A 24,136-nucleotide genomic window follows, 5' to 3' on the forward strand; every position below is an offset into this window, starting at 1 on the left:
CAAATTCTGCTGTAAATCTGGTCAAAAGTACCGTAAAAAAAAATTTACACACATTTTTTTAAACATGGTTTGTTGATAAATGTAAATGTATCTGTTAATGATAGCATGGGCAACTTTTCAATCGGCGTCCCATACTAAACTTTGGTTTGAATCCTTCCCCAGTGACACATCACTAATAGATTGGAGAGTTCCATTGGCCCGCTGAACAGATCAGAGGAACCATGTCTCAATTATTCTTTGAGGAACATTAAAAATGTGTAAAGCCTTTGGAATTATTCTGTCTTTTCCTTCTTAGTTGAAGGAAAGTAAGTTTTTCCATAGCTTGGTCTTCCTTGCCAAGATTTTTCACCCAAACCGAACTCAACAATGATTGAACAATTATAGCTTCAGACCATTGCGCTACATTTTAAAGGTCTGTCCAGTTTGAAGTCTCACTCCTCATAGGATGATCTAACACTCTGAAACCAAACCAGAATGACTGGGTTTCAGTGGAATTTACAGCATTTGCTGTTTCCACTTTGTGGGACACGCTGCCAGTTCTACGCTGTCACTCAGGTCTTGGGTGGGATATTTTTGGTGTTTGTACAATATAATCAGCAAACTGTTAAATAACTTGAAGGAGGCCAGATTTATCCTAATGTTTATGTTCTGTGCTGTGTGATAGCCGGTCTGTGGATGTTTCTGTGCCTTTTTTAGTCTGTTCTCAACGGCCAATCATGATTAGAGAGCTAGCTGAGCTTACACGTACCTTTATTTTCATTGGACGCTGTAGACCACGTGTCAAACTCAAGGAACGGGGCCAAATCGGGCCCTTTAGGGCATCTAATTCGGCCCGCAGGAGAAAGTAAAAATGACAGAAAAAAACATGAATTATTGTGTAAATGACAAAAAAATCCAGTTAACTAAAATTCACCAACTTAATTAAACTTGATTATATTTTTAGGGGCTTGTATTTTTCCTTATCACATGTATGCGGCCATTTTTAATTGCAAATTTTGGAAAGAACTCTCAATATTTCCACAAATCTCGCAAATTCACACAAACAATTCCACAAAATGTATCTAAGTTACACAATCATTGCTAACAAAATCAAGAATGTTTTAAGTGAATTGAACTGTAAATTGAAAACTAGGGCACAATGATGTTGATCTTTTATTTTTCTCACACCTAAAATCTGTGGCCCACTTGAGATCAAACTGCTCCATATTTGGCCCCTGAACTAAAATGAGTTCGACGTAGACCAACACATGTATTTAATCTTTTTTTTTTTTCAGTGTCAGTGAGTGTTTTAATTAATGCTAATATTATGCAATACCATATCTTTGATTTTAGCAGCTAGAACAATCTAAACCTGACTGGATGCCCAGTGTCTGCGTGTTAATGGCCATACTCAGAACCAGAGGTGAAAGTACTGGATTACAAGTACTCAAGTTACTGTAAATGACTTGCTTTTGTGGTACATGAGTCCATCTCCAGCTTTTTAAAGTTGGACAAAATGTGCAGGTCCTACTTTATTCACATAAAGCAGGATGTTGGACACTTCCTGTTTGTTGAGCAGGTAAAAAACGCTGACATCCATTCTCTGAGTCATGTTCAGTGTGTGTCAGGGAGTGGGAGACAGGAATGTCTTTGACCAGAAGCTTTTCCTTTTTTTATCCCTCCGTCTGTGGCTGAACAGAAAAGCACTCTGTGCATTGCTTTCCTGTCTTTTCTTATGGCTGAGCCGGAATCTTCCATTGTTGTTAGAGAGTAACGTGACACCCCCGGCTTCTCTCACACACACACACACACACACTAATGTAGAACCAAACACACACACAGTATAGATGCAGACTTTTATTACAACAACCAAAGTGACTCCAGAGCAGATGAGTGTTTTTATTTAGTCTCTAATGACCCAAAAGGAGGAAACTATAGACTTTATCAGCTCCTGTCATACATGTGTGTGTCCATTACACACACACACACTGAGCTGCCCTCCTCCTCCTCCTCCTCCTCCCTTCACTCACTTTGGCTAATTTGTCCTTATTTGGCCAGCCGTCTAACTCTACTCCTGATTGGTTGAGGGAGGTAACCACACACCTGCACAAACCCAGCAGTCCTCTGCATATCCCACAGGTACAAACATGACAGCACTGCTCCTGTATCCAGCTGCTAAATGTGTAACGGAGGTATCATATAACTAAAGTAGACCATGCACACCAGGTTTTTACTTTGGACCAACAGACGTTTCTACCTCAGCAGCATTTGGAGGAAGTGTCTTATCAGCTCAGTGAGGAGGAAGTTCAGCACAGGCAGGAATGTGGACCTGTTCCCGTTTCTATAGATCTGACGGACAGATACACACACACACACACACACCATCTGCTGCTCGGCCAGTAAACTTCAGTCTGGATTTTTATGAGCTCCAGCTGTTGTGAGAATCATAGTAAAAATGAAATGCATGGAAGCAGTGCTGGAAAAAAAGATGGAGCACAGGTTCTAATGTCCTTCAATGTGTTTAATCAGGTGATGGTTTCAGTCAGAGTGGAGATGATTCCCTCACATCTGTCTCAGGCTCTCCAGATGTGCCAAGCTCAGATAAAAGGTCTCTGGAAGGAACAAAGGAGGAGTTTCAGTTTTCTTTATTATCACGGCCCAGTTGTTCAAAAGGTGATCAGATCCCAGTTTAAATAATGGAATGCATCAAATATTGAAAATGGGTTGTTCAAAACTAAAATCTGATTCGATCACGTAATCCAATCTTGGTTTTAAACCGGGTCAAACTCTCAGTTTGTGTTGCTCAAAACTTTTTAGTGATATTTGGATGAATCTGATCCAAGAAAATCTCGATTATTCTGATCCCAGCACTGTGTTGGATTCAGGGTGGATTTCAGGAACAAAATGTGAAATTTGTAAATTCTAACTAAATTAAATGTATCATGCAGTAGATATCCATTTATTTATTGATGTTTTTTCAGCTGATTTTCACAGCCTACAGTTGCATGTAAAGACTAGTTCACACTAAAGACCAATAAGGTGGAAATTTAAATTATCCTCACAAAAGTTGTCAAAATCAAACAATAATAAACTCACTCCAATTGGACACTTGATGTTTAAAGAAACATCCAAAAAATCATTGTTCAAAAAGTAGTGTCTGACAATAGCATCCCTTGGTGCAGTGTTCCTCAAATGGGGGTACATGTACCCCTAGGGGCACGTGATGGCACTACAGGGGGTACTTGAGAAAGAGAGAGAGTGGAAATTGAAAGCTTTAAAAAATATGGGTTTTATAATGATTATTTTTTAGTTAATAATCATAAATTATAAAAAATAATGATGACAATGATCTTGATTAGAACATGAACTGAACATACAAAGGTCAGTCTTGGTCCCACACCAGGAGGGAGATAACCGTAAATTATAGAAATTACAGAATTAAATCTATTCTATACAGCTTCATTCCACGAAATGGGATTTTTTAAATGTGTGTTACCACTTACTCATTCCATCATCATGCTCTATAGCTGTTTTTTTCAGTATTCTGAAAAATGTTTTAGTCGGACAAAGGGGGGTACCTTGGATTCAGAAATACAAGAAAGCGGGTACTTAAACCTGCTATCTGGAGTTTCTGAGAAACGTCTCAATGTCCCGCCCTAAACAGCTCCACTTCCTCCCCCTGCCTCTGCAATCTACCAGAAGCCACGCCTCTACTTTCCAGCACGCGCATCGTGGAACATAACAAGGTCGCATTGGGTGACAATGATATACTGTAGGTCTATGGGTCAGGTAAGAGCCAGAATCATATTTACCTGTTTGCTGTTGTGACGCACGGCCTTGTTTCCGTACACAGTTCCACATTCATTTTGATTGACAGTCTCAAAAACAGGAAGTCAAAGCCTATTGGCTGGGTGCACTCAGCGATCGTTACTATTTGTATCGGGGTCTATAGGACGAAGGAGGGACTTATATACAATAATATATATGAATGACCACCAGCAGTAGACCATAGTAAAAGACTAGTTAGGTATTTTTTTTGCATTTCAAAAGAATCATATAAACATAGATTTCTCATAAACTCTGGATATCAGCTTTAAGGGGAAAAAAGTTTGAGAACCATTCATTCATTATTTCTTTATTCCTTTCATGAAAATGCATAGTTGTACAAGCCACATACAAATCACATTTTCAGTGTTCTATACATTTCCATGATCAGAAAGGAGCAGACGAAAGAATAATATGCCACTGCTTTAGTATGTCCATTCACTCTCTCATTCTGGGAGAAAGTCTGAGAGGCTTGTTTTTGTTTTCAGCTGCTGAAAGAGTTTCAAGTTTGAAATTTGAAGTCTGAATTTAAAGCATATGGAATGTGTAAAAGATATTCTTTTAGTAAAGGTATTTTTATATTATTTTCTGTTCGTTTCTTCAAATAATTACCATTTGAGTGACCCCGTGCTGGCTATCAACCACACACTATTTTTACACACACCTACTAACCTTCAGTGTGATATGCTGTTTATGCTGTGTTCACACCGAATGCGTCTTCAGTGGCACCAGACATGCCTGCTGCACAAAACGTTCCGCAGGATCAAGAAATGTCCCCATTCGTTTCATGTGCGTGTTTGAAACGAAGCAGCGCCCACCAGCGTCGCATCCAACTCGGTGAGTTTCACTGCCTGCTGAAGCGAGGAGCTGCGCTCCTTTTTCTCATCTCATAAACATAAACCACCAGTGCAAAAAGCCGGTGTGATTAGCCGTGTTATACAGCTCCAGGTGGTCACACACAACTTCTACTCCATGGTTGAATGGGTGAACAGACCGCTGTCTGTGTTGACGGCCTGACGTCATGGTCAACAAAGACTCTGAATGTCTTTCATCATTTGAAACAATCGCAGGAGTTCAATATTTTCAACTCTTGCGAATATGACGAAAAATCAGGAGCGCGCTAACACGGCCAACGCTTTTGACGAGTGGATCAGACCACACCACAGGAAAGATTTTGCCTCTGGGACCCAGCTATCCATTGACTTTGTATGTAATCTGGACGCACAAACATTTCGTGATGCATCCGGTGTGAATGCAGTAGGGATGTAACGATTCACGATACTGGGTTCACGATACGATTCTCTCACGATTTATTTTACAAAATGGGACTGTAGACAAATTTTTTTTTTGGGAAAAAAACTAGAAAATACTATACTACTTTCCTTTTATTTTTCATTGTCAAAATAATTCCTTGATAAACTATTCAAAACAATGCAATTTAACTAAAAATAAACCTTGAATGAAATAAATAAAGGAATAATACAAATGAAAATGAAGCCTATTAATTTAAATTCTAAATATTCTAAATATTAATAAACAATGCAAAACTGCATAATAGTTTTTTTTCTTTTTAAAAGTGCAACTGAAAATGTATTTTGTGCCTTAACAATTGGACTTTTAAAAAAAAATTTACATCATATTTGTTTGGACCAGCAGAGGGCGCTGGTAACACAGTGGTCGGTTGGCATGCAGATATCTTGCAGTGAAGAAGAGAAGCTATGCTAGTAAACAGAGCTAATAGAAAAACGTGACTTTTCTTGATATTGGTGATATTATTCGTGATATTCTTTCGGTGCTAAAGGGGTAATGAATCATTTATTAACATATTTAAGAGTAAAAGGTGGCCAGAAAGAAAGTATTAGCAGACTCCGCCCGCCGCCTACCTCTGCTGGTTAAAAAAAGTACTGCGATTCAATTTTCAGAAAATCGATATCAACCGTGATACCTATGAATCGATTTTAACTGCCTTACGATTAATCGTTACATCTCTAGAATGCAGCATTAGAGGGCTCATTATCTGGATTTTGTGGTCTCTAAAGGTTTGGATCTGGACTGATGCAATCCTATTTTGCTTTGAACAACTGAGATAAAATTAAGATGGATTATGTGATCCAGTATAGTAAAAAAAAAAAAAAAAAGAAAAAAAAAAAAGGAATTTCAAAATCCAGAGTTTTATCCAGATTACACCTTTAGAAGAACTGGGCCCTCACTGTTAAACAAGGTTTGTCCTCCTAGCATCATTTAGCATCACTGACCTTTGCTCCTCAGTCAGATCAAACTCAGCCTGTACTCTCTGTGCCAGCCTGGCTGTGCTGGGCAGATAGAAGGCAGCAGACAACTGCACCAGCTCCACGGCTCTCTGCTTATTAGCCTCAGCATGACACGCCGTCAGGAAGCTGTTCAACAACACCTCACTGCAAGGAAACATCAGAGCTCAGGGTTTTTAACAGGTTAATCCTGGGAGGAAGGATCAGTTAAACCAGGATGTAACTGGAACAAATGTTTCATCATAGAGAAAACACCTCAGTTGCCATGGAAAAACATCTTACTGGTTTACGCAAAATAAAAGTGATATTTCTAAAGTTTCGACTTTAAACGTGTTTCCATTTAAGGTTGAAGGTAATCGTTCATTTACATATTATTTAGAGTTCAAATGCAGTCAAGTTTTGTTCGGTAACATTTCTGGAAACCAGCGCTCTACAGTCATGCAGCTTGTTTTTAGGCTTCACTCAAAGTTACTTTGCAAATGTTCAGGAGGAATTAAATTAGTTATCTTTTTCATTTCCTATGTCACTAGCTGTGTTTCCATTACAGTTTTTTGCAAAATAAAAGCGATATTTCTGAAGTTTCGACAAAGTAGAATTGCGCTTTGAACGTGATGTCAATAAAGGTTGTTTTGGAGCCTCGTAACTCCTGTAACTCTCATCACGCGAGACTTCACTACAGGACGATGGACGCTCCAAACCTCCTCATAATACTCTGCATAATACTTTGTTGTTTTCTGTCTAATGTGGCAGTAATCATTTTCAGGTGTAATGTTAAAAAATGTCTCGGTCTCCTCTTCTGTCCACACGTACCGCGCCATGTTTTCCCAGAGAGAAATGGTCATGTGACCAGGTACGTCACTCATGTGATGTGTAATCAGGATTGGGAGGGTTACTTTAAAAAACAAAATCTGGTACAATTACAAGTTACCTGTTGAAAAATGAAATCAGTAACTTACTCTAAGTATCACTATTTTAAAGTAATGTAACTGATTACTTTTAGTTACTTTTTGGATTACTTCAATACAAAAAATGCAAATAAAAACCCAAGAGGATAGGATACGTGTAACCTGCTCACCGTATTATTTTAGACAAACATAAAATCACCTTTTACAGTCAGTGTATTAAAGGGGACATATCATGGTTTTAAATCCTTCCTTTTTACATATAAATCATACAGTTGTGGGCTATTTAAAGCGGAACTGCAATGCTTGGGTCTGAATTCCTCATTATTATAGCTTCACAGGCCCCTTTTCTACCCCTTTTCTGATGTGCTTCTGAGAGCAACTCATTTTGGTGCGGTCCCTTTAAATGCAAATGAGACACTCCATACCCCGCCCCCTCTTCAGGTGACACTCGGTTCAACTCCACCCTGCTCGGCCATTTTTGTAGTTTGATAGAAGAGATACGGCTATGTAGCGGTGCATAAACTTTTTATTCAGAGGTTATTTACAAAATGTCAACAACGGAAGACTTGTCCATCCAGCCTTACATGTTCGAGCCAAAGTCGGACCCAGCGGAGCGAGATGAAAATGAAGATGATGAACCTGCAGAACCCTAACAAGTGAGCTAACACAAGCACCGCGCTAACGCTAGCGCCAAGCTAACGTCACAAAATGCATTTTAATACAGTCTTTTCAGAGACAAAACGGCAAAATGAAATGACTAATGAAAACTTTAGACTTAAATTAAATCACGTAGGCCATATCATCAAGGATCTAAAACGAGCACACAGCGCTAACATATGAAGTCTGTAGACGGTGCAACTGCTAATGCTAACAAAACAATGACAGGGACGTCTTATCATCACACTTTTTAGCGTTATTTACAGCTTACCGAAGTGCTCTGTTCGTTGTTTCCAAAGATAGAAGGAATTGAACCCTCAATCAGACAAAGTCTTTCGGCAAATCCTTCTTTATACTGGCGGAGGTTGCTGAAGCAGTTATCCTTGAAGTGCTTCGCGCACACAAAAATGACCTTACCCACAGATGTGGGTACATTTCTGTGAAAAATAAAACTCAACCAGGCACTTTGAAAAGGTTCTGATGCTGGGAGACGGTGTAATGAAGTGTGTGGGTTACTACATCCAACAACTGAACATTTTGATTTCTCCTCTCGTAACTTCGGCATCCTTGAGCTTGGACTACAAAATAAAAGCGAGAAATAAAAATGGCGGATTGCTCGAAGTGTTGGACCTGGAGTTGATGTACTAATTTGGCAGTTCCGCTGCAAATACTGTGATTTGTGTGAAAACGTAATAGAGAATAGAAAAATCGAAACAGATTGAAAAATATGAGCAAAACAGAATATAAAGATATCTACGGAGCACCTGAAGAGACTAATTTGATTTTTTCTGTACTTCTAAGCACTCTAAATATACAACAAAATGCATTTAAGGGTTAAAAAAGTGGATTTAGCATGATATGTCCCCTTCAAAGGAAATGTTTTAGTTTAACAAAGACAGGGAGATCCCACCGTAGTCTAAATAAATAAGGTGTTGAAAAATCAGTTTACTCAATAATTATGAATAATTAAGTTGAATAATTGACCCAGACCACAGACCATAACATATAGTATTGTATATGATAATTGTTAGTTTTGTAAAATATGCAAAACAAAAAATACATTATAACAATCGTCATTTCTACTAGAAAAAAGTCCCACTGAAGTAGATGTTTTACGTATTAACATGTTTTAAAGGTAATTCTAAGTAATTTTTTCTACACTGGTATCAGCATGTTTTTTATGCAATGTACATATAGTGACTTTAATTCAATGTGTGCCAAATACTATTTGCTAAAAATGATTTCCTAGATTAACAAATTCAGTTATTCTGCATCCTGTAGCCTTCTGGTAGAAATATTTACATTTCAATAAAACATGACTTGTTTTTGTCTTTAAACCTACCTACAGTAAGAACAGCTTTTGAAAGACTGGATGTTTATAACTTACAACACAGTGCAAATCAAATAATATGGAGTATAAGACACAGCAAACACATATACAGCCGTTACGTTACTGCACACTATGATCCAAATGAGCTGTTACCATAATAGGTTTATATCGTAACAGCGCTGCTGTTTGTTGGTTGTGTTTGTTGTAGATGTTTCTAATTCCTACAGCTGTGGCAGTCAGTGAAGGCAACTCGAGGATGTGAGTAGAGAGTGTAGAGAGTTTGTGTCGGAGCTTTGGATTGGATTTCACCTGGTAATTCACCTCTCCGTGTTTTATTGGGTTTGGTCATGGCCGACAGTGACACAGGAGTTTTCATGCAGTGAAAGCTACGGGTTCATGATGATAAACAGCCAGGCCGGCAGCGCGTTGGTTTCACGTGTTCACGGTGAAGAGTAATGTGTGCACGCGCACCGTGTGTATCCGCCGCACGGTGTATTTTCTGCTTGCTTTTAAAATGTAATCCCACTAAGTAATCCCCATTTTTATTAAAAATACCGGTAATCTGATTACATGTTACAGTTACATCATTTTTGTATCCAGATTACATAACGCCGTTACTTGTAATCCATTACTCCCCAAGCCTGCGTGTAATTGTGCTTTTGCGATACATTAAAAAAAAAAAAAAAAAAAAAAAGGATTTATACAAGCTTTAATCTGGTCTTTTAAAAATAAATTAAACAGAATGTCCTGATAAATGTTTGATTTTATTTTGAAATTGATACAAATTATTACAGAATGATTGTCTCGTTACTTGCAGTGATGTCACTCAGACTTACCAAGGAACTCTGTTCTTAGATTTGAAGAGCTGCAGCATCTCCCTGCACAGGAAAACACACACAGAGTATCAGTGCAGAGTGATTTCCTACACTCACACACTCATAGACACACACACACACACACACTCACCAGGCCTTCTGGGTCCTGCTAGCTCGGAGCAGCAGGGTGGTGGCGTCTGTCAGGCCTGATGTGCTCCATTCCAAATTGGGCTTTGAATCAAAGGCTTTATTTATATCCAGAACACAATCTGCAAAGGAATCCTGAACCTACACACAAAGGTTTTATCACTTTAGAGCAATTATCATAATCATATATGAATATATCATATTCTGTGAGATATACCAAGCATTATGACCTGCAGTATATGAAGTCAAATCCTTTCAGTAAAGAGTAACTAAACCCTGATGTTTTGGCTGGGCTCCTGAAGCAGTTACACAAGCCCAGTCTATACTATAGAATCACCACAGAACAAACTATGCTATGTTAACTGGCGACCCAACACTCACCATTAATCTGTAATCTGTGTTGAGGAGGTTGGATTGAGAGAACTGTGGATTTGAGGTGCTAGTTTTTATGTGGGGGAGGGGAACAATGGTGGTTCGTGATGTAAAAAGTAAGGTTGGGTATCAGCCTGGTTGTTCTTTCTGATACTAGTTACTCATTAAGTGCTTAAATGGTACCAGAGCCAAATGTAAACAATACAAATATAACATACAAATAAAGTTGTTGTAGCAAAACACTCAAATCAATGTTCATGGGGCACAGTGACTTTACGCTTGATCAAAGAATGTTAACGTCCAAGTGATCTTTGTTTTCTTTGGTTTATTCCTTTAAAAATCACAGACAACTTGGCATTCATTCTTTTCATTCAAGGTTCCAGGTGCGTGTGCAGCAGCTATAAATGAAGCTCCTGGACAATCCAACGTCTTAAATATAAAATAGATTTAAATATTAAGCACACAGACACTGGTTGACGAGGACTTTCTTTATGTATCCGGGAGGTGCGACACTGCAGATGTGCTTGTAACCGAGTCTGTGCAACACTCTCAGCCAATTAATTGTAATTGCCGGGTTTTAACCCATATAAAGCTGTCACTTAATTTAATTTTAAAACTTCGACTAGAATGTGAAGAGTTGGACCAGAATGAATCAACAACACTTCTTCATATCCAAATACTTTTGTTTTCAGCAGTTTTGTGTTTTAGTTACTCTTTAAAGAATCCTAAAACTCACTTTGTAACCTATTTCTACATCAAAGTGCAAACATTAGGTCAAAGACATCATGGCAGTGCTTCCACTCTCACCTCAGCACTGTGCTCCTCTCTGGTCATCAGGCGGAGTAGCTCATCTAACAGGTCTGAGTTATTGTCCAGAGCCATGGTCTTCATGTCTAAAGACGACAAAGACGGATAAGATGGAGCGTCACAGAAGAATTCAAGATGAAAAAAATGAAAAGCCCCTGAACGAACCTTTCCATATGGTTGGCAGCAGGTCCAAGCGGCTCTCTGTGTCCAGAGCCTGCAGAAGGGTTCTCAGGGACTGGTGGTTCAGGTAGTACCTCTGCAAACACAGACCACGAGCACAGTCTTATACTGATATTAATGTACCAAAGCTACACATCTGTTAGAAATGCTGCGTTTAGTTTAAAGAGCAAAGAACGCGTTTACTGACTGAAGGAACGAGGAGTCTGTACCACTTCAGAACCTCCTCCAGGTGCTCCATGGTGCACAGCAGGTGGAAGAAACGACCGCTGAACATAGAAGACAAGATGATATTGGTAAGAACATGTTTGGCACAGAATATTCCCACGACATCCTGCTTCACTTACTAATAAATGCCCTGGTGGTAGTTGTCTCCCAGCAGCCTCCAGTTCTCCCCGACTTCCAACAGGCTATGAACTCTGTAACCCAACTCCAGGTCTTTATAATCAAAACACTGGCAGGGAGACGCAGACAGGGAAGTGGGTCAGCACAGAAAATACAGGACGAAGTCGAACTGGAACGTTTGAGCATCTAATGATCATTCTTTAAGAGGGAAGTCATTTTCACACTGGAGCAAAAAACAAAAACAAACTTCTCCTGCTTAGCCAGCTTACACTAAACTGATCCTGTCCACAGAAATAATCATCAATGACTGTTAATTTGACACCAGGCTCATTGCATCCTACGTGCCAAATTTCTAAGGTTTGAATAACGCTTAATAAACCTGCAACAGTGCAAATGTTTTAGTAGAACAATTATACATGAAAGTGCCCAGGGCCCTCATTGATACAACTTGCTTGCGCAAAAAGGTTGTGATTTAAAAAAAATGACCGTAGCGTGTGAATGTGCGCACTGGTGCACTAACTCTGAACCTGGCGCATGGACACTTTGGAGACGTGGGAAAATGACAGTGCCGATGGTGAAGGTGGTGAATTGAAGCAAGATTGATCTCATACATTTAGATTGATTGATCTCCTGGTGGGTAAACTGATTTTGCGGCGAGAGCAAACAGGAAGTGATGTCAAGCATGCATGGAATTACCAAGAGTGCGCAGAAAGTGACGACGCATGTAAAAGTGCGAGAATTCACGTCATAGAGGGACCGCGAGTGCATGCTTGCTCACTAACTACAGGTTTTATGCGTGCGGTGGTTGTTTTCACGCGTGTGCATTTTGAAACTAATGTGAAACCATAGCCCCTCCCCCCTCTGCTCAGCATAAAACAGAGACAAAACACACACATTGACCAATCAAATGTGGCTCGAAGAGGAAAATAAGAGAGAGAGAGAGAAACAAAGTGGCTCCCAATTGGGAACCGGCTCCCGTCGTTCTTGTCAAAGAACAAGACGGGAGTTCGTTCGCGACCGTTACATCACTACTGGCTAAAGTACAGCGACGTTATGCTTGGTCTTTGTTTATTGTAATAAAAAGGACCTCAACTCATAACATTCGTCCACAAACAGCAACGGAACAACTTACTATTCTCATTGCAGTCAGAAAGAACATAGCTGGAGAAAAAGAGAAGACAAAGTCAGTTCAGCTTGTGTTTACATCGCAGCAGCTTTAAAAACATTTTCCAAGATGGAAAAAACTCACAGTCATGAGGGTCCCTGCAGGTGAAGCTGGTCCCCTGCAGCTCGCTTATCACCTCCTGTAACATGACTGTGTTGTTCTGAGCAGAGGAACCTGAGGAGAAACAGGACGTGTGAACCAGGGTTGGGGTCAATTACATTTTTAAATCACAATTACGTCTCAATTATGATTACGTTGAATAGCGTTTTTCCCAATTACAGTTAAAAATACAAATATATTTCCCCCTTGACAGTCAATTACAATTATGTTCTCAATTACTAAAGTTTGAATTACAATTAATCACAATTACTGAGCCTCCCTATTAGCTTTCTGTTAGCATCTCTTATGATAACGAGTCAGTTTTGTAAGCTGTAAAATACATTAAAAAATATGATCTATCATCCATGTTGTTTTTGATCTCTTGGTTATCTTGCTAGGCTACCTAATCAATGGAAATATAGGTTTTAATATTTTTGGTGTGGACGTCTGAGCCTTTTTTCCTGTCTGTTTCCCCCTCGATTTCAAATTATTCATGAATAGTCAAATGATCCTCAAAAGAACTGACTGGTAAACTTGATATTAAATATATTTTAATAATTGTTAACTACGCATGTGTAAGCCATAAAACTGTAACATGGTTCCCAGGTTTGCGTGTAATTGAATTGTAAATGACAGGTTTTATAGAATTTCCATGTCAATTACAAAGTCAATTATCTATTCAATTCAATTTAACTTCATTTGTATAGCGTAAAATACAACAAAGTCATCTCAATGCACTTATCAAAATATGAAATTCATAATAAGAAAGAAAATACCCAACAAGATCCACGTGAACAAGCATCTGAATTAAATTACAATTCAACTATAATTACAACAGGTTTTTTCAATTATGATTACCACGCACACTCAGACACATACACACAGCGTAGCGTACCTGGTTTGTAAAACATCGCCAAGATGTGCTCGTAGGAGGCCAGACTGGGAGCTAAAGACACACAGTAACTGGTTTCACTTCTTCAAACCACAGTGGAGCGTGAGTGAGTGAGTGTGTGTCCTCTGCCTTACCGATGCCTACAGCCTTCATCTCATTGAGGACCTGCACAGCCTGAGTCCTGACGTACAGGCCACTGCGTCTCAAAGCCTTCAGGACGTTGTTGAAGGTCTGAAGGTTGGGACGGATCTTTTGTTCATTCATCTGCTTCAGCAGCTCCTGCAGTGAGACATAATCCAGTCAGGGCTCAGGGATGGTGGACATAGTGTTCATTCAGATTTAGTTATGACTAAATGCAACTTAGTTTTAGTCAATATTTAGTCATCAGGACTATTTTAGTTATAGTCTAGTTTAAGTTGTGCTAAAATCCCAGCACTGGTGTGATTCGGTTGTAGATAGTCACACAAGTGCCAAAAGTATTAAGTGACAAGAGATTATGATTTATTCATTTATTTGGTTCCGCCAAAACAAATAGGTCCACAACTGGAAGGGCGACGAGGCTGTTGGAGACAGTGGAGTGATAATGTCTGTAAAAAGTCCCAGTGCTACTCCTCTATATCAGCACTCATAGAATGTCTCTTGTCTACGGAAGCAGATTAGGGCCAATTTTGATGGAGAAAATAAGTTTGGGCAAACCAAGAATAAAGTTGAAATGTCGAAAATAGGACTGGCGCCCTGTCTAGGGTATACCCCCGCCTAACGCCCAATGAGAGCTGAAGATAGGCACCAGCAGACCCCCGCGACCCTGAAAAAAAGAGCTAGTGGGTCAGATAATGGATGGATGGATGTCAAGAATAAAGTTGAAATTTTGAAAATGAACTCAAAATACAATATTGTGATAAAGTTGTTTTGGCTCCGGTACCAACAGCTGCTACTAAACAGAGCTACGGAAACAGATTAGGACCAGTTTGGATGGAGACTGCTGTCGTATATGGTGAATTGGCCCTAGTCAGCTTCTGCAGATTTGACTATTAGTAAACCTCTGACTTTTACCACAATATTGTATTTTTATTTATTTATTTATTTTTTTTACTTTTATCTCGTCATTTCAACTTTATTCTTGATTTGCCCAAAATAATTTTCTCTATCAAAATTGGCCTTAATCCTCTTGTCCAATCAAATTACTTTGTTGGAACTAACAGTGGTATAAATTACATTAAGATTTTCCGCGGGGCTCTGCTGGTGCCTATCACCAGCTCTCATTGAGCGTTAGGCAGGGGTACACTCTGAGCAGGGCGCCAATCCATCGCGAGGCAACACACAGATAATCACTCACACTCACATTCACTCCTGCGGGCAATCTACAGACTACAATCAACCTAACTGTCATGTTGTTGGATTGTCTGAGGAAGACGGGGAACCCGGAGGAAACCCACGTAGCATGGGGAGAACATGCAAACTTTACACAGAGAGGACCCAAGTGTCCAACCCAGGACCTGCTTATGCATATTTGAAAGATTCAGTAAACACTGATCAACCTGATATTAGATGGTATTAAAGTTTAGTAAACACACACACAGATTTGATGTGATCAATGCGTAACACCACGTAATACGAGTTCTGATTGGCTTTCATCTCATGTGACCAAATTATAGTTTTGTCTCTATTAGTCCATGAAAATGTCAATATTCTTTGATATAGGGGCGGTGTTTAGCTCAGTGGGTTGAGCGCCCGCCCCATGTACGGAGGCTGTAGTTCCTCACCTGCAGCGGGTCCAGGTTCGATTCCCGGCCTGGGACCCTTTCCTGCGTGTCATTCCCTGCTCCCTCTCACCCCCTTCCTGTCAAGCAACTGTCATATAAAGGCCACTAGAGCCAAAAAAATCCTTAAAAAAAAAAAAAAAAAAAAAAAATATTCTTTGATATAGTTTTTGTTAACAAGTATTTTTCTAATTAGTCAGTCTCGTCACTTAAAAAATGTCGTCAACAAAACAACAGTATAAGTGGACCTTTCGTCGTGCTCAGAAACTCTATTAAGCCTGCACTAAAGTGTTCAGCTGGGAGGTTTGGTTTTTACATATTATTGATGATTAAATACTGTATTTAAATCAATTGAAGGTAATTGGACACTAAAAACTCACAGTGATGAGGTCCCATTTCTCCATGTGTACTTCTCGAACATCTGGAGCTGCTAAGATCAGAGCGTTGAAGATGTGGACGTCAGCTGGTCAAAGAAAACAAATCAGGATTAAAACACAGACACATTTTAACAGCCAAATGTCTTCATCACAGGAGTTCTCCACCATTACAGTCAGTATCAGGGATTTGACTTTGTTTACATTATAATCAGACATTACTTGGATGGAGAGGGCGAAAAAAACCTTAAATCCACAATGTGCTTTCATTTATACAAACTGAAAAAATGTTGTTCCACCTCCATGTGATTTGGTAGATAAATATGCGTAAATTGTGTTTTTCAACCGTGGTTGCTAGGAGACACTGTGGCAGAGTTCTCTCATGAAGATCAGCCTTGTACTATGATGTAGTGACCAACTGGTGCCATGTAGGTGGCAGCAGTGCACCTTTGGATGAGACATTAGCCGCGATGGGCAAAGGTCAAAGGAAGAGGAAAAAAAAGAGTTGATCAGGGAAAAAAATGGCGCAACGAGAGAAGACGGTGAAGCTACAAGCAGAGCATGAGTGGACCGAAGTGGACTATTGAGAGTGTCGCAATCGTGAGTAATGGTTGGGTGTAGAAATGCAACAAACTACTTCTTTTAAAAAGTACTTAAGTAGAAGTAAAATTACTGATTTAGAAATATACTCAAAAAAGTACAAGTACCCATAGAAGCAACTCAATTGCAGTAATGCAAGTACTAGTAGTATTAAGTAATCGATAACTTCCACCTCTGAAAATGTCATACGCTATAACTTCATAGCAACAAACATTTATCATGAATAAACAAATACAAACAAGATGGATTAATACATTTTTTAAATGACTTTTCACATTTAACTAAAGATCATAGTATAGCAGATGCTGTGTGAGTGTGTGTGTATCACCTGTCATCCTGTTGTTCAGCAGGTCTGTGTACAGGCTGAAGGCCTTGGCGTGCGCTCCATGCTGTAAAAAGTCAATGCATAAACCACATGTGTCAAACTCAAGGCCAGGGGTCCAAATCCAGCCCTTTAGAGCATCAAATTCGGCTCACTTGAAAAAGTTAAAATGATAGGAAAGAACATGAAAGATTTTATAAATAACCAACTAATCCAGATGTAGATATCTCAGCACTTCCAAATACAGAAATTCAATTAATAATCCACAATATTTGCAGAGCTCAGGTTTCCACTTGTTAAAATGTATCACATGATGTTGAAAGAACTCTGAATGTTTCCAAAATCTGCCAAATTATCCACAAATTTAAGTGAAGATCCTGCAGGGACTGATATACTTATAGCATATATAAATGGAAGTGCAAACCAGGGCAATTTGTTCTTATTCCCACCTAAAATCTGTGGCCCACTAAATGTCAAAATGGTCCGTATTTGGCGCCTGAATTAAATGAGTTTGACACCCCTGCATTAGACCTGGACGGTGAGTTATGAACGCAGCCTGTGGATGAACGACAGCCTTATACCTTCACCATTCCTCTAATCAGGGCGGAGTAACAGCGTGTGTCCCTCTCAGGCAGCGTGTTGAAGATCCTCTCTGCGTTGTTGTTCTCTTTCCAGGTTAACTTCAGGTAGTTGGACGCACGGTGCACCTGGCCCGTCCTCCTCTTCTGCTCCTGTCCTGACACCTTCCACAGAGGAAGCACAGACGTCGGCACAAACGCGTCTACCAATGCGTGAGGTGCGAGGGGGCGTGGCTTACCGTCTCCTCTGTCTGAGGCTCCTCCTCCGGGAAAGGCTCCTTGTCACAGTAGAGACAAATGAGGTCCAGCAGGTTGTGGATGGTTTTCATGGAGACTGCAGTGCCTACATTTACACAAGGAAAAAAGGCTGTTGGTGCCGTATTTTCAGGCTATTGAACGCACCGCTGTATTGGCGGCATTCCAAGAGTTCTGCAGTTCTAAAAAAAAAAAAATCCACATTAATCCCACTACGTCACATAGGCTGCACTCTATTGGCTGATGAGGGTGCTCTTCAAACGACTCGGCCAATCAGAACAGGCAGGTAGGCGGGCTGCTAGACTTCTGTTAGGCTTAATGGCAATTCTGATGAGTTTCATTTCATTAATTATATTTGCTTGTTCAGAGCATAGACTCTAAAAAGAATGGACGGGACAAGTTCACAGGGAAGTGAAGCTCCCCTGCTGACTGGCTGCAGTATCGGTCATAAACCTCGCCTCCTCAATGATAACAGATGTGATGTGGGTCAAAGTGTAAAGTTAAAATACTTGTCACATAATATTTTTCCAAACCTAAACTTTGCTGTGATCATTAGTTATTATCACCCTACATTGTGTTCAAAAGCTCATTTTTCTGTGAAGTTTGTTTTAAAAAAGTTATTTGAGGTTGAAAAACACGACGATCGACAGCTTGCGTAGCTCTCTTTGTGAATAGCAGTTACGTTGTGATGGCAAGCCGATTAAACTTTTTTTGAGCTACTAGTACTAGCACTAACCTCTATGATCTGATCACCGGTACAAGCTTGTCGGTAGAATTTCCAGTGGGAAAGATACTTATATTCTTGGCATAGCTGGGCTTGCGCAAGTCATCAGGGCAGTACGCTAAATGGGCGGGGCGTGCTACTAGGGCTCCTCCCGCCGGACCCTACTGAGTAGACTCTGGCTCCAAATGACGTGAAAATTGCAAGATGACAGCGCTGAGTTGAGTGGGAACAGCTACAGTACACGCCCACTGGTTTCGAGCAGGGACAAGAAAGAAAAACAAAAAGGAACAAAAAACTCTTTGTGTACAAAGAAACTTCAACAAAGAAGACAATGAAAAATGCTCAAAACAATATATACGATCCATGTACACTAAACCTAACCCATAATTGCAATAATATGTTTGCTCGAAAAGGAGTGGGAAGAAGAAAAACTTATTGAATCCCACTGCTTTACGTCTGCATATCAGTCCATTTACAGCTTTTTATGGTCAGTCTTTACTGGATCCAGACTGATATACCGCTCCCTCCCTCCGTCCGTTCACCAATCACGTCGAGTCTGGACTCCAAGTCAGAATCCGGATGTGATCTTGCCTAAACAAACTGAATGTAGTGATTGGGCAACTTTACGCTGTTTAATGTTTCCTTATATTTCAAATTGGCTGATTTTTACTGTATCCAGAATGTTGCAGCACTCTCTTGCTTCTCCATCAGCCTCACACTCCTGTGTGCGATCAGTCCTAAACAAACCTAATGTGGTAATTTGACAACTTTATGCCATTTATTATTTCCTACTATTAAAAACAGAGATATTTTACATTTTACACTTTATTGCACTTCCTACAAGCCAGCACCATTCCCCGGTCCAGAAACTTTAAATAATTACCAGTATTTGCTTCTTATTCAAGCAAACACCTTATTTTAGGCATAGAAAAAACAAAACAAATATTCAACACATGTATGACTTCTGCTGTCACTCGCTCCCATGCAATTTCCCTCCACTTGGACACCGTCCTGCAAAAGGAGCAGGACGAATCCGTCCTGTTATTAAATCTGAGTGTTTTCCCTTTTCCTACATTATCCGAAGCTCGTTATTTAATGTTCAGTTCACTGTGATGTTCAGTGGCTGTTACAGTTCAGTCATTCTGCTGCAGGGGTGACTGTCAGTAATATTCTGCTTCTTGACTCCCGCTTTCACTGGACACGTGTGTGCGACTGACTGAAAAGTCAACATAGAGCGCTCCGCCGTATTAGCCACATCCTCAACTTTAAATGAAAAAATTAAGGGCCTACACAATGGCAAATACAGTATGTGGTGATGACAGTGTGTGTGTGTGTACACCCTCACCAGTTTGCTGCAGTTGGTCGAACATGTCCACAGCAGCTGTGACCTTCCTCAGCTGGATTCGCTCCTTCAGTGCCTCCTCGCTCACCTCCTCCAGACACAGAGTCACTGTCTCCGGCATTAGACACTAACAAACAAACACACAAGAATAGAAACACACACAGATAGAGACACACGTTAAATGACCTCCAGGTATCTCTGGAGCTGAGAGAACACATGTCTCCTGAAGAGGTTCAGATTTTCTTACTGGTATGTGTGGCTCTGCAAAGTCTTTGGTGAAGAACTTTGGGTGGTTGTTGACAAAGTATTTGGCTGCAGCTCTGCCTGACTCCTGAGAAAGAGAAAACAGCTTCTGCAAAGACACACAAACAATGGAGGTTTAGCTTTAAGTTTGACGAGAGAGTCGCTGCCCTAAACCACAGGAAAAGTGAAGGAAGGAAAGGAAAAAAACTCTTTGATTTCATCTAACTTAAAGGGATCTTTATGCACCATAATCATTTTATTAACTTTTAAAAATGGGACTACTTTACAGCAACTACTTTAGAGCATGTGTTGCACCATCTTGAAATCACGTGATTGATGATGTCACACGGCCCCACTGCCTGTAAACATCCCATTTTTTTTCTATTAGAGTGAAGCACTCAGCCTGATTTTTACATCATTTTGCAGCTTTTTCAGTCAACATGAAAACTTGTGGATTTCATGTTGGGTTTTTGGTTGCTCTCAATAATCAGGAAGTTATAAATATCGATGTGAACCTCACAGGAGGCGACAATTCTAACTCTGTGGTTTTGTCGTAGATAATGAATCAGAGAAGAGCTCTACCAAGGGACCTTTACTCTCCCTTAAACAGGGACCTTTACTCTCCCTTAAACAGTGCACGGCTGATGGCTACAATCCTGGACTGTTGAAGGACTCCCACCCAAATTGACTTCTATCCTCAGGGTTTGTGCATCTTGAACAGTCAGTGATTTACTCTGCAACTTAAGCCACCAAAGCTTCAGCCGTGCACTGTTTAAGAGAGAGTAAAGGGCCCCCCAGGGGAGAGCTTTTCTTCTCTGCTTCATTGTGTACTACCAAAACACAGTGTTGGAACTGTCGCCCCCTGCAGGCACAGATTTTCTCCAGTCACAACTGTTTTTATCCTCTTTCAGTAAACAAGAGGGTTACATCAACAACTTTACCTGTTCCTGATTATTTAGAGCAACCAAAAGCAGCACAAGTTGTCATTTTGACTGAAAAAGCTGCTAAATTATCTAAAAAGCAGGCTGTATATTTCACTCCAATAGGAAACAATGGGATGTTTACAGGCAGTGAGGCCGTGTGACATCATCAATCACGTGATTTCAAGATGGTGGAACACAGGCTCTAAAACTGTAAAGTAGTCCCATTTTTAAAAGTTAATTAAATGAATATGGTGCATAAAAATGTGTTTTGTTAGGTATAGATTTTCTAATGAGTATATTTCAATGGTTTTAAGTCACATTTGTTGTAACAGTGGAGGATTCCTTTAACACAGAAGTCCAGAGAGAAGTCAAACTAAGGACGTACAAACTCCATATTGTTTCTGGGAGAAAGGTAAGGATCATCCTGGAACTGGTAGGGATACGCTGTGGGATCCTGTTGAACAACAGAGGGAGATAGTAAGAAAGCATAAATCAGGACCTTCCGTCCTTCAAGAACACATTAGTGGGAAAGAAAAGAGTCTCACCCTGTTGACAGTTGAAGCTAGTGCTTCCAGCACAGCCACTTTGCTCCTATTTCAACAACACAATACAAACGGTAATTCAGCAAAATGTTTGAAAATGATTTCATGCAGTTTCAAGGAGTACCTACCATGTTTTCTTCTTTGGGATGATGATTTCTTGTTCTGCAAACAAAGACACCACATCAGCAAATGTAGGGAGATAATTTAATGTTTCACTGAAGCTTCTGATGAAGATTACATAGACTCTAACCTTACATAATGGGAATAAAACCCAAACCTTGGCTGATCAGTGTTTGTTCATCAGACTAACTTATCAGTTTTATGGATAGTTCAACTGTTTCAGTGATTTAAAAAAGCCTGGAAAGTTAAAAAGAAATACCTTTCTTAGGCTCTGCAGCTTGTTGTCGCACCGCTGATGTCCAACCAAATGTCCTAAATAACAAAACAAGCATTTCTTAAATACGACTCAGGAAGTGAAAGACAACCAAGTTCCATAAACAGGAAAAGTTTAAAATAATTCCAAAAAATAACAGCTTTTAAAGCAGCTTAAAGCAAGGCATAGATACTGTCCATCAGTCACAACACCTAGCCAAGAGTCATTTACCATTACTGTGTGTGTGTGTGTGTGTGTGTGTGTGTGTGTGTGTGTGTGTGTGTGTGTGTGTGTGTGTGTACTGTATTATTAGACCCACAGCAGGAAAATTGAGGAGGAAAAACATAGGGAAAAAGGAGCAACGTAAAAATTAAAACAAGTGTAACCAAATTTCCTCTGGTCTGTTCTTTAACTGTTCTCGTAGGTTTGTCTTTGGGACAGCTCGTTAACTCTGAAATGTTCGAAATGTTTTATTCCATCAAACAGCTCTGTTACACTTTGAAAGCACACACTCCCTCTGTTCACTCTTAACTTTACATTATCTGAGTAGTGGGATGTTTCCCCCAAATATTCTCTATGCATAATTCACTACATTGACAGAGTAGCTTTCACTCCTCTACACAATAGTAACATTACAATATACCAACAGCACGCTCCCCTCGTTCGTTGTCCTTTCCTCCTTTACTTACATATCTCCCTCTCACTCAGGTGTAACACTGCCCTATGTTTTTACATCTTTCCTCATAATAAAGTCTAGCGTAGACTTTCTTAGAGTGGGACTGTGTCACAGTACAATACATGTATTACTAATTCATATTTATATTAAAGAGAAAAATATGAGTTTTGGTCTATATCCACCCCCCAAAACTAATTCCTCAATTGTCATTTGCACATTCATTGCCTTTGTTCTGCTGCTGTTGTTTTTCTAATTTATGCAGGAAGTGTCTATTGAGACAGAAACGTATCAATAGCCCCAGGGACTATGGGTACGTTTTCCGGACCTTTTCTATATAAGCGTAATGTGCCTGTGTTTTCACCGTGCCAGGATGGCCAAGTGGTCTAAGGCGCCGCACTCAAGAATTCTTCCTTCCGCTAATGTGGGTTTGAATCCCGCTTTTGTCATATATATTTTTTCATTTTAACATATTTAACACGGCAAATTTCACGTTTAAAAATACATATACAAAAAAAAAAATAAACATTTGAAGGTATTTCCGAGGTTAGAGATAGGGCTAAAATAAAAGGGTTAGCGGGGTAACTCAAAAATAAATATGAGCTAAAATATAACTGAGGGAACTTTAAGTCACGTGGTGCACCTATCACGTGACCTAAACTGGCCAATGAGGGCGCTGCATATGAATAGAGTGGAAATCTATTCATACGTATACATTTCCATATTCCTACATTTTGCACTATTATCCTATGTTAGTATTTATTTTTGATCTTACTCTGCTCTTATATTGTGTTGCTGCAAATGTGAATTTCCTTTCTGGGGATTAATAAAGGTGTATGCTATTCTTTTATATACATATTTTGTAGTGAAGTGCCACCACATAAACTCTTTTAGACTAGGTATAAAAACATTGTTCTAGTTTAAATGGTCCACACTAACCCACTCTACAGTAACAAGTTGCTCTTTAGTCACTTTAATCCCTAAAGTGATGAAAACCACATTTAACAATGACAAAGATGAGACTAGCATCCCTGGTTCAAGCTGGACGTGATGGAGAAGAACCTCAGAAAAGAGCCATTTTAAACCAATCAGCATCATCATATGTCCTGCTAATAAATTCACTGAGCAAATGATGGAGAGTAAAAAATACATGACAAACTTGTCTCCATGCGTGACCTCAACATGTTTCACTCCAATTGGTGACCGTGTTATTTGCTGGTTGACTTGGTGACACGACCTTATGATACAAACTGATACATCATGTTTTTTTGTGTCTATTGGCTTTTTTTCTCCTTTTTTTTGCCCTTCGGTGTTTATCAGTCAAATATTTAAGATTCACCTCTAACCAATGCAAGGCTGGTGCACAACCGGAAATACGTCATCAGTAAAAAACGGCGACACTAATTCAGCCGTAACACCAGTGCGCCCTGCTGTAGCTGTGAACGGACTAAACCCGTGATAAATAATCCCAAGTAAAGCCCTCCGTGCTGCTCTGTACCTGTGAGCTTGAAGATGTCGGAGCAGAAACCGTCCATTTCTCTGAACGCTGTGTCCTACGTGAGTGTACGGCGCCGCCATCTTTGAACGTAATGACAGGGTGACGGTGGGAGAAACCACTTTCTCTAAGATGGCAACAAACAATTTC

At 39.8% G+C, this 24,136-nt stretch overlaps 1 protein-coding gene across 2 annotated transcripts; it reads right to left on the bottom strand.

Annotated features, from left to right (window-relative positions):
• Positions 1-1,964: 1,964 nt before the first annotated feature.
• On the bottom strand, positions 1,965-24,080 carry ptcd3 (pentatricopeptide repeat domain 3). 2 transcript variants are annotated; one of them, XM_028459639.1, is made up of 23 exons: positions 23,990-24,080; positions 21,825-21,877; positions 21,574-21,607; positions 21,449-21,494; positions 21,289-21,357; positions 19,985-20,089; positions 19,741-19,864; positions 17,656-17,759; positions 17,420-17,569; positions 16,845-16,905; positions 15,923-16,005; positions 13,917-14,061; positions 13,786-13,836; positions 12,876-12,965; positions 12,759-12,787; positions 11,629-11,735; positions 11,472-11,550; positions 11,270-11,360; positions 11,105-11,190; positions 9,930-10,066; positions 9,800-9,841; positions 6,060-6,218; positions 1,965-2,591 (listed from the first exon to the last, which is right to left on the bottom strand). In XM_028459639.1, the coding sequence occupies exons 1-23, from the start codon at positions 24,067-24,069 to the stop codon at positions 2,522-2,524; spliced, it is 1,995 nt and encodes a 664-aa protein (XP_028315440.1). In that variant the 5' UTR covers positions 24,070-24,080; the 3' UTR covers positions 1,965-2,521. The 2 variants fall into 2 exon arrangements, with proteins under 2 accessions (XP_028315440.1, XP_028315439.1); XM_028459638.1 differs by having other exon boundaries at positions 1,967-2,591; positions 17,420-17,581.
• Between the last annotated feature and the right edge of the window lie 56 nt (positions 24,081-24,136).

This window comes from Gouania willdenowi, chromosome 10 (genome assembly GCF_900634775.1).
Source record: "Gouania willdenowi chromosome 10, fGouWil2.1, whole genome shotgun sequence".
In the NCBI taxonomy this organism is placed as follows: Eukaryota; Metazoa; Chordata; class Actinopteri; order Blenniiformes; family Gobiesocidae; genus Gouania; species Gouania willdenowi.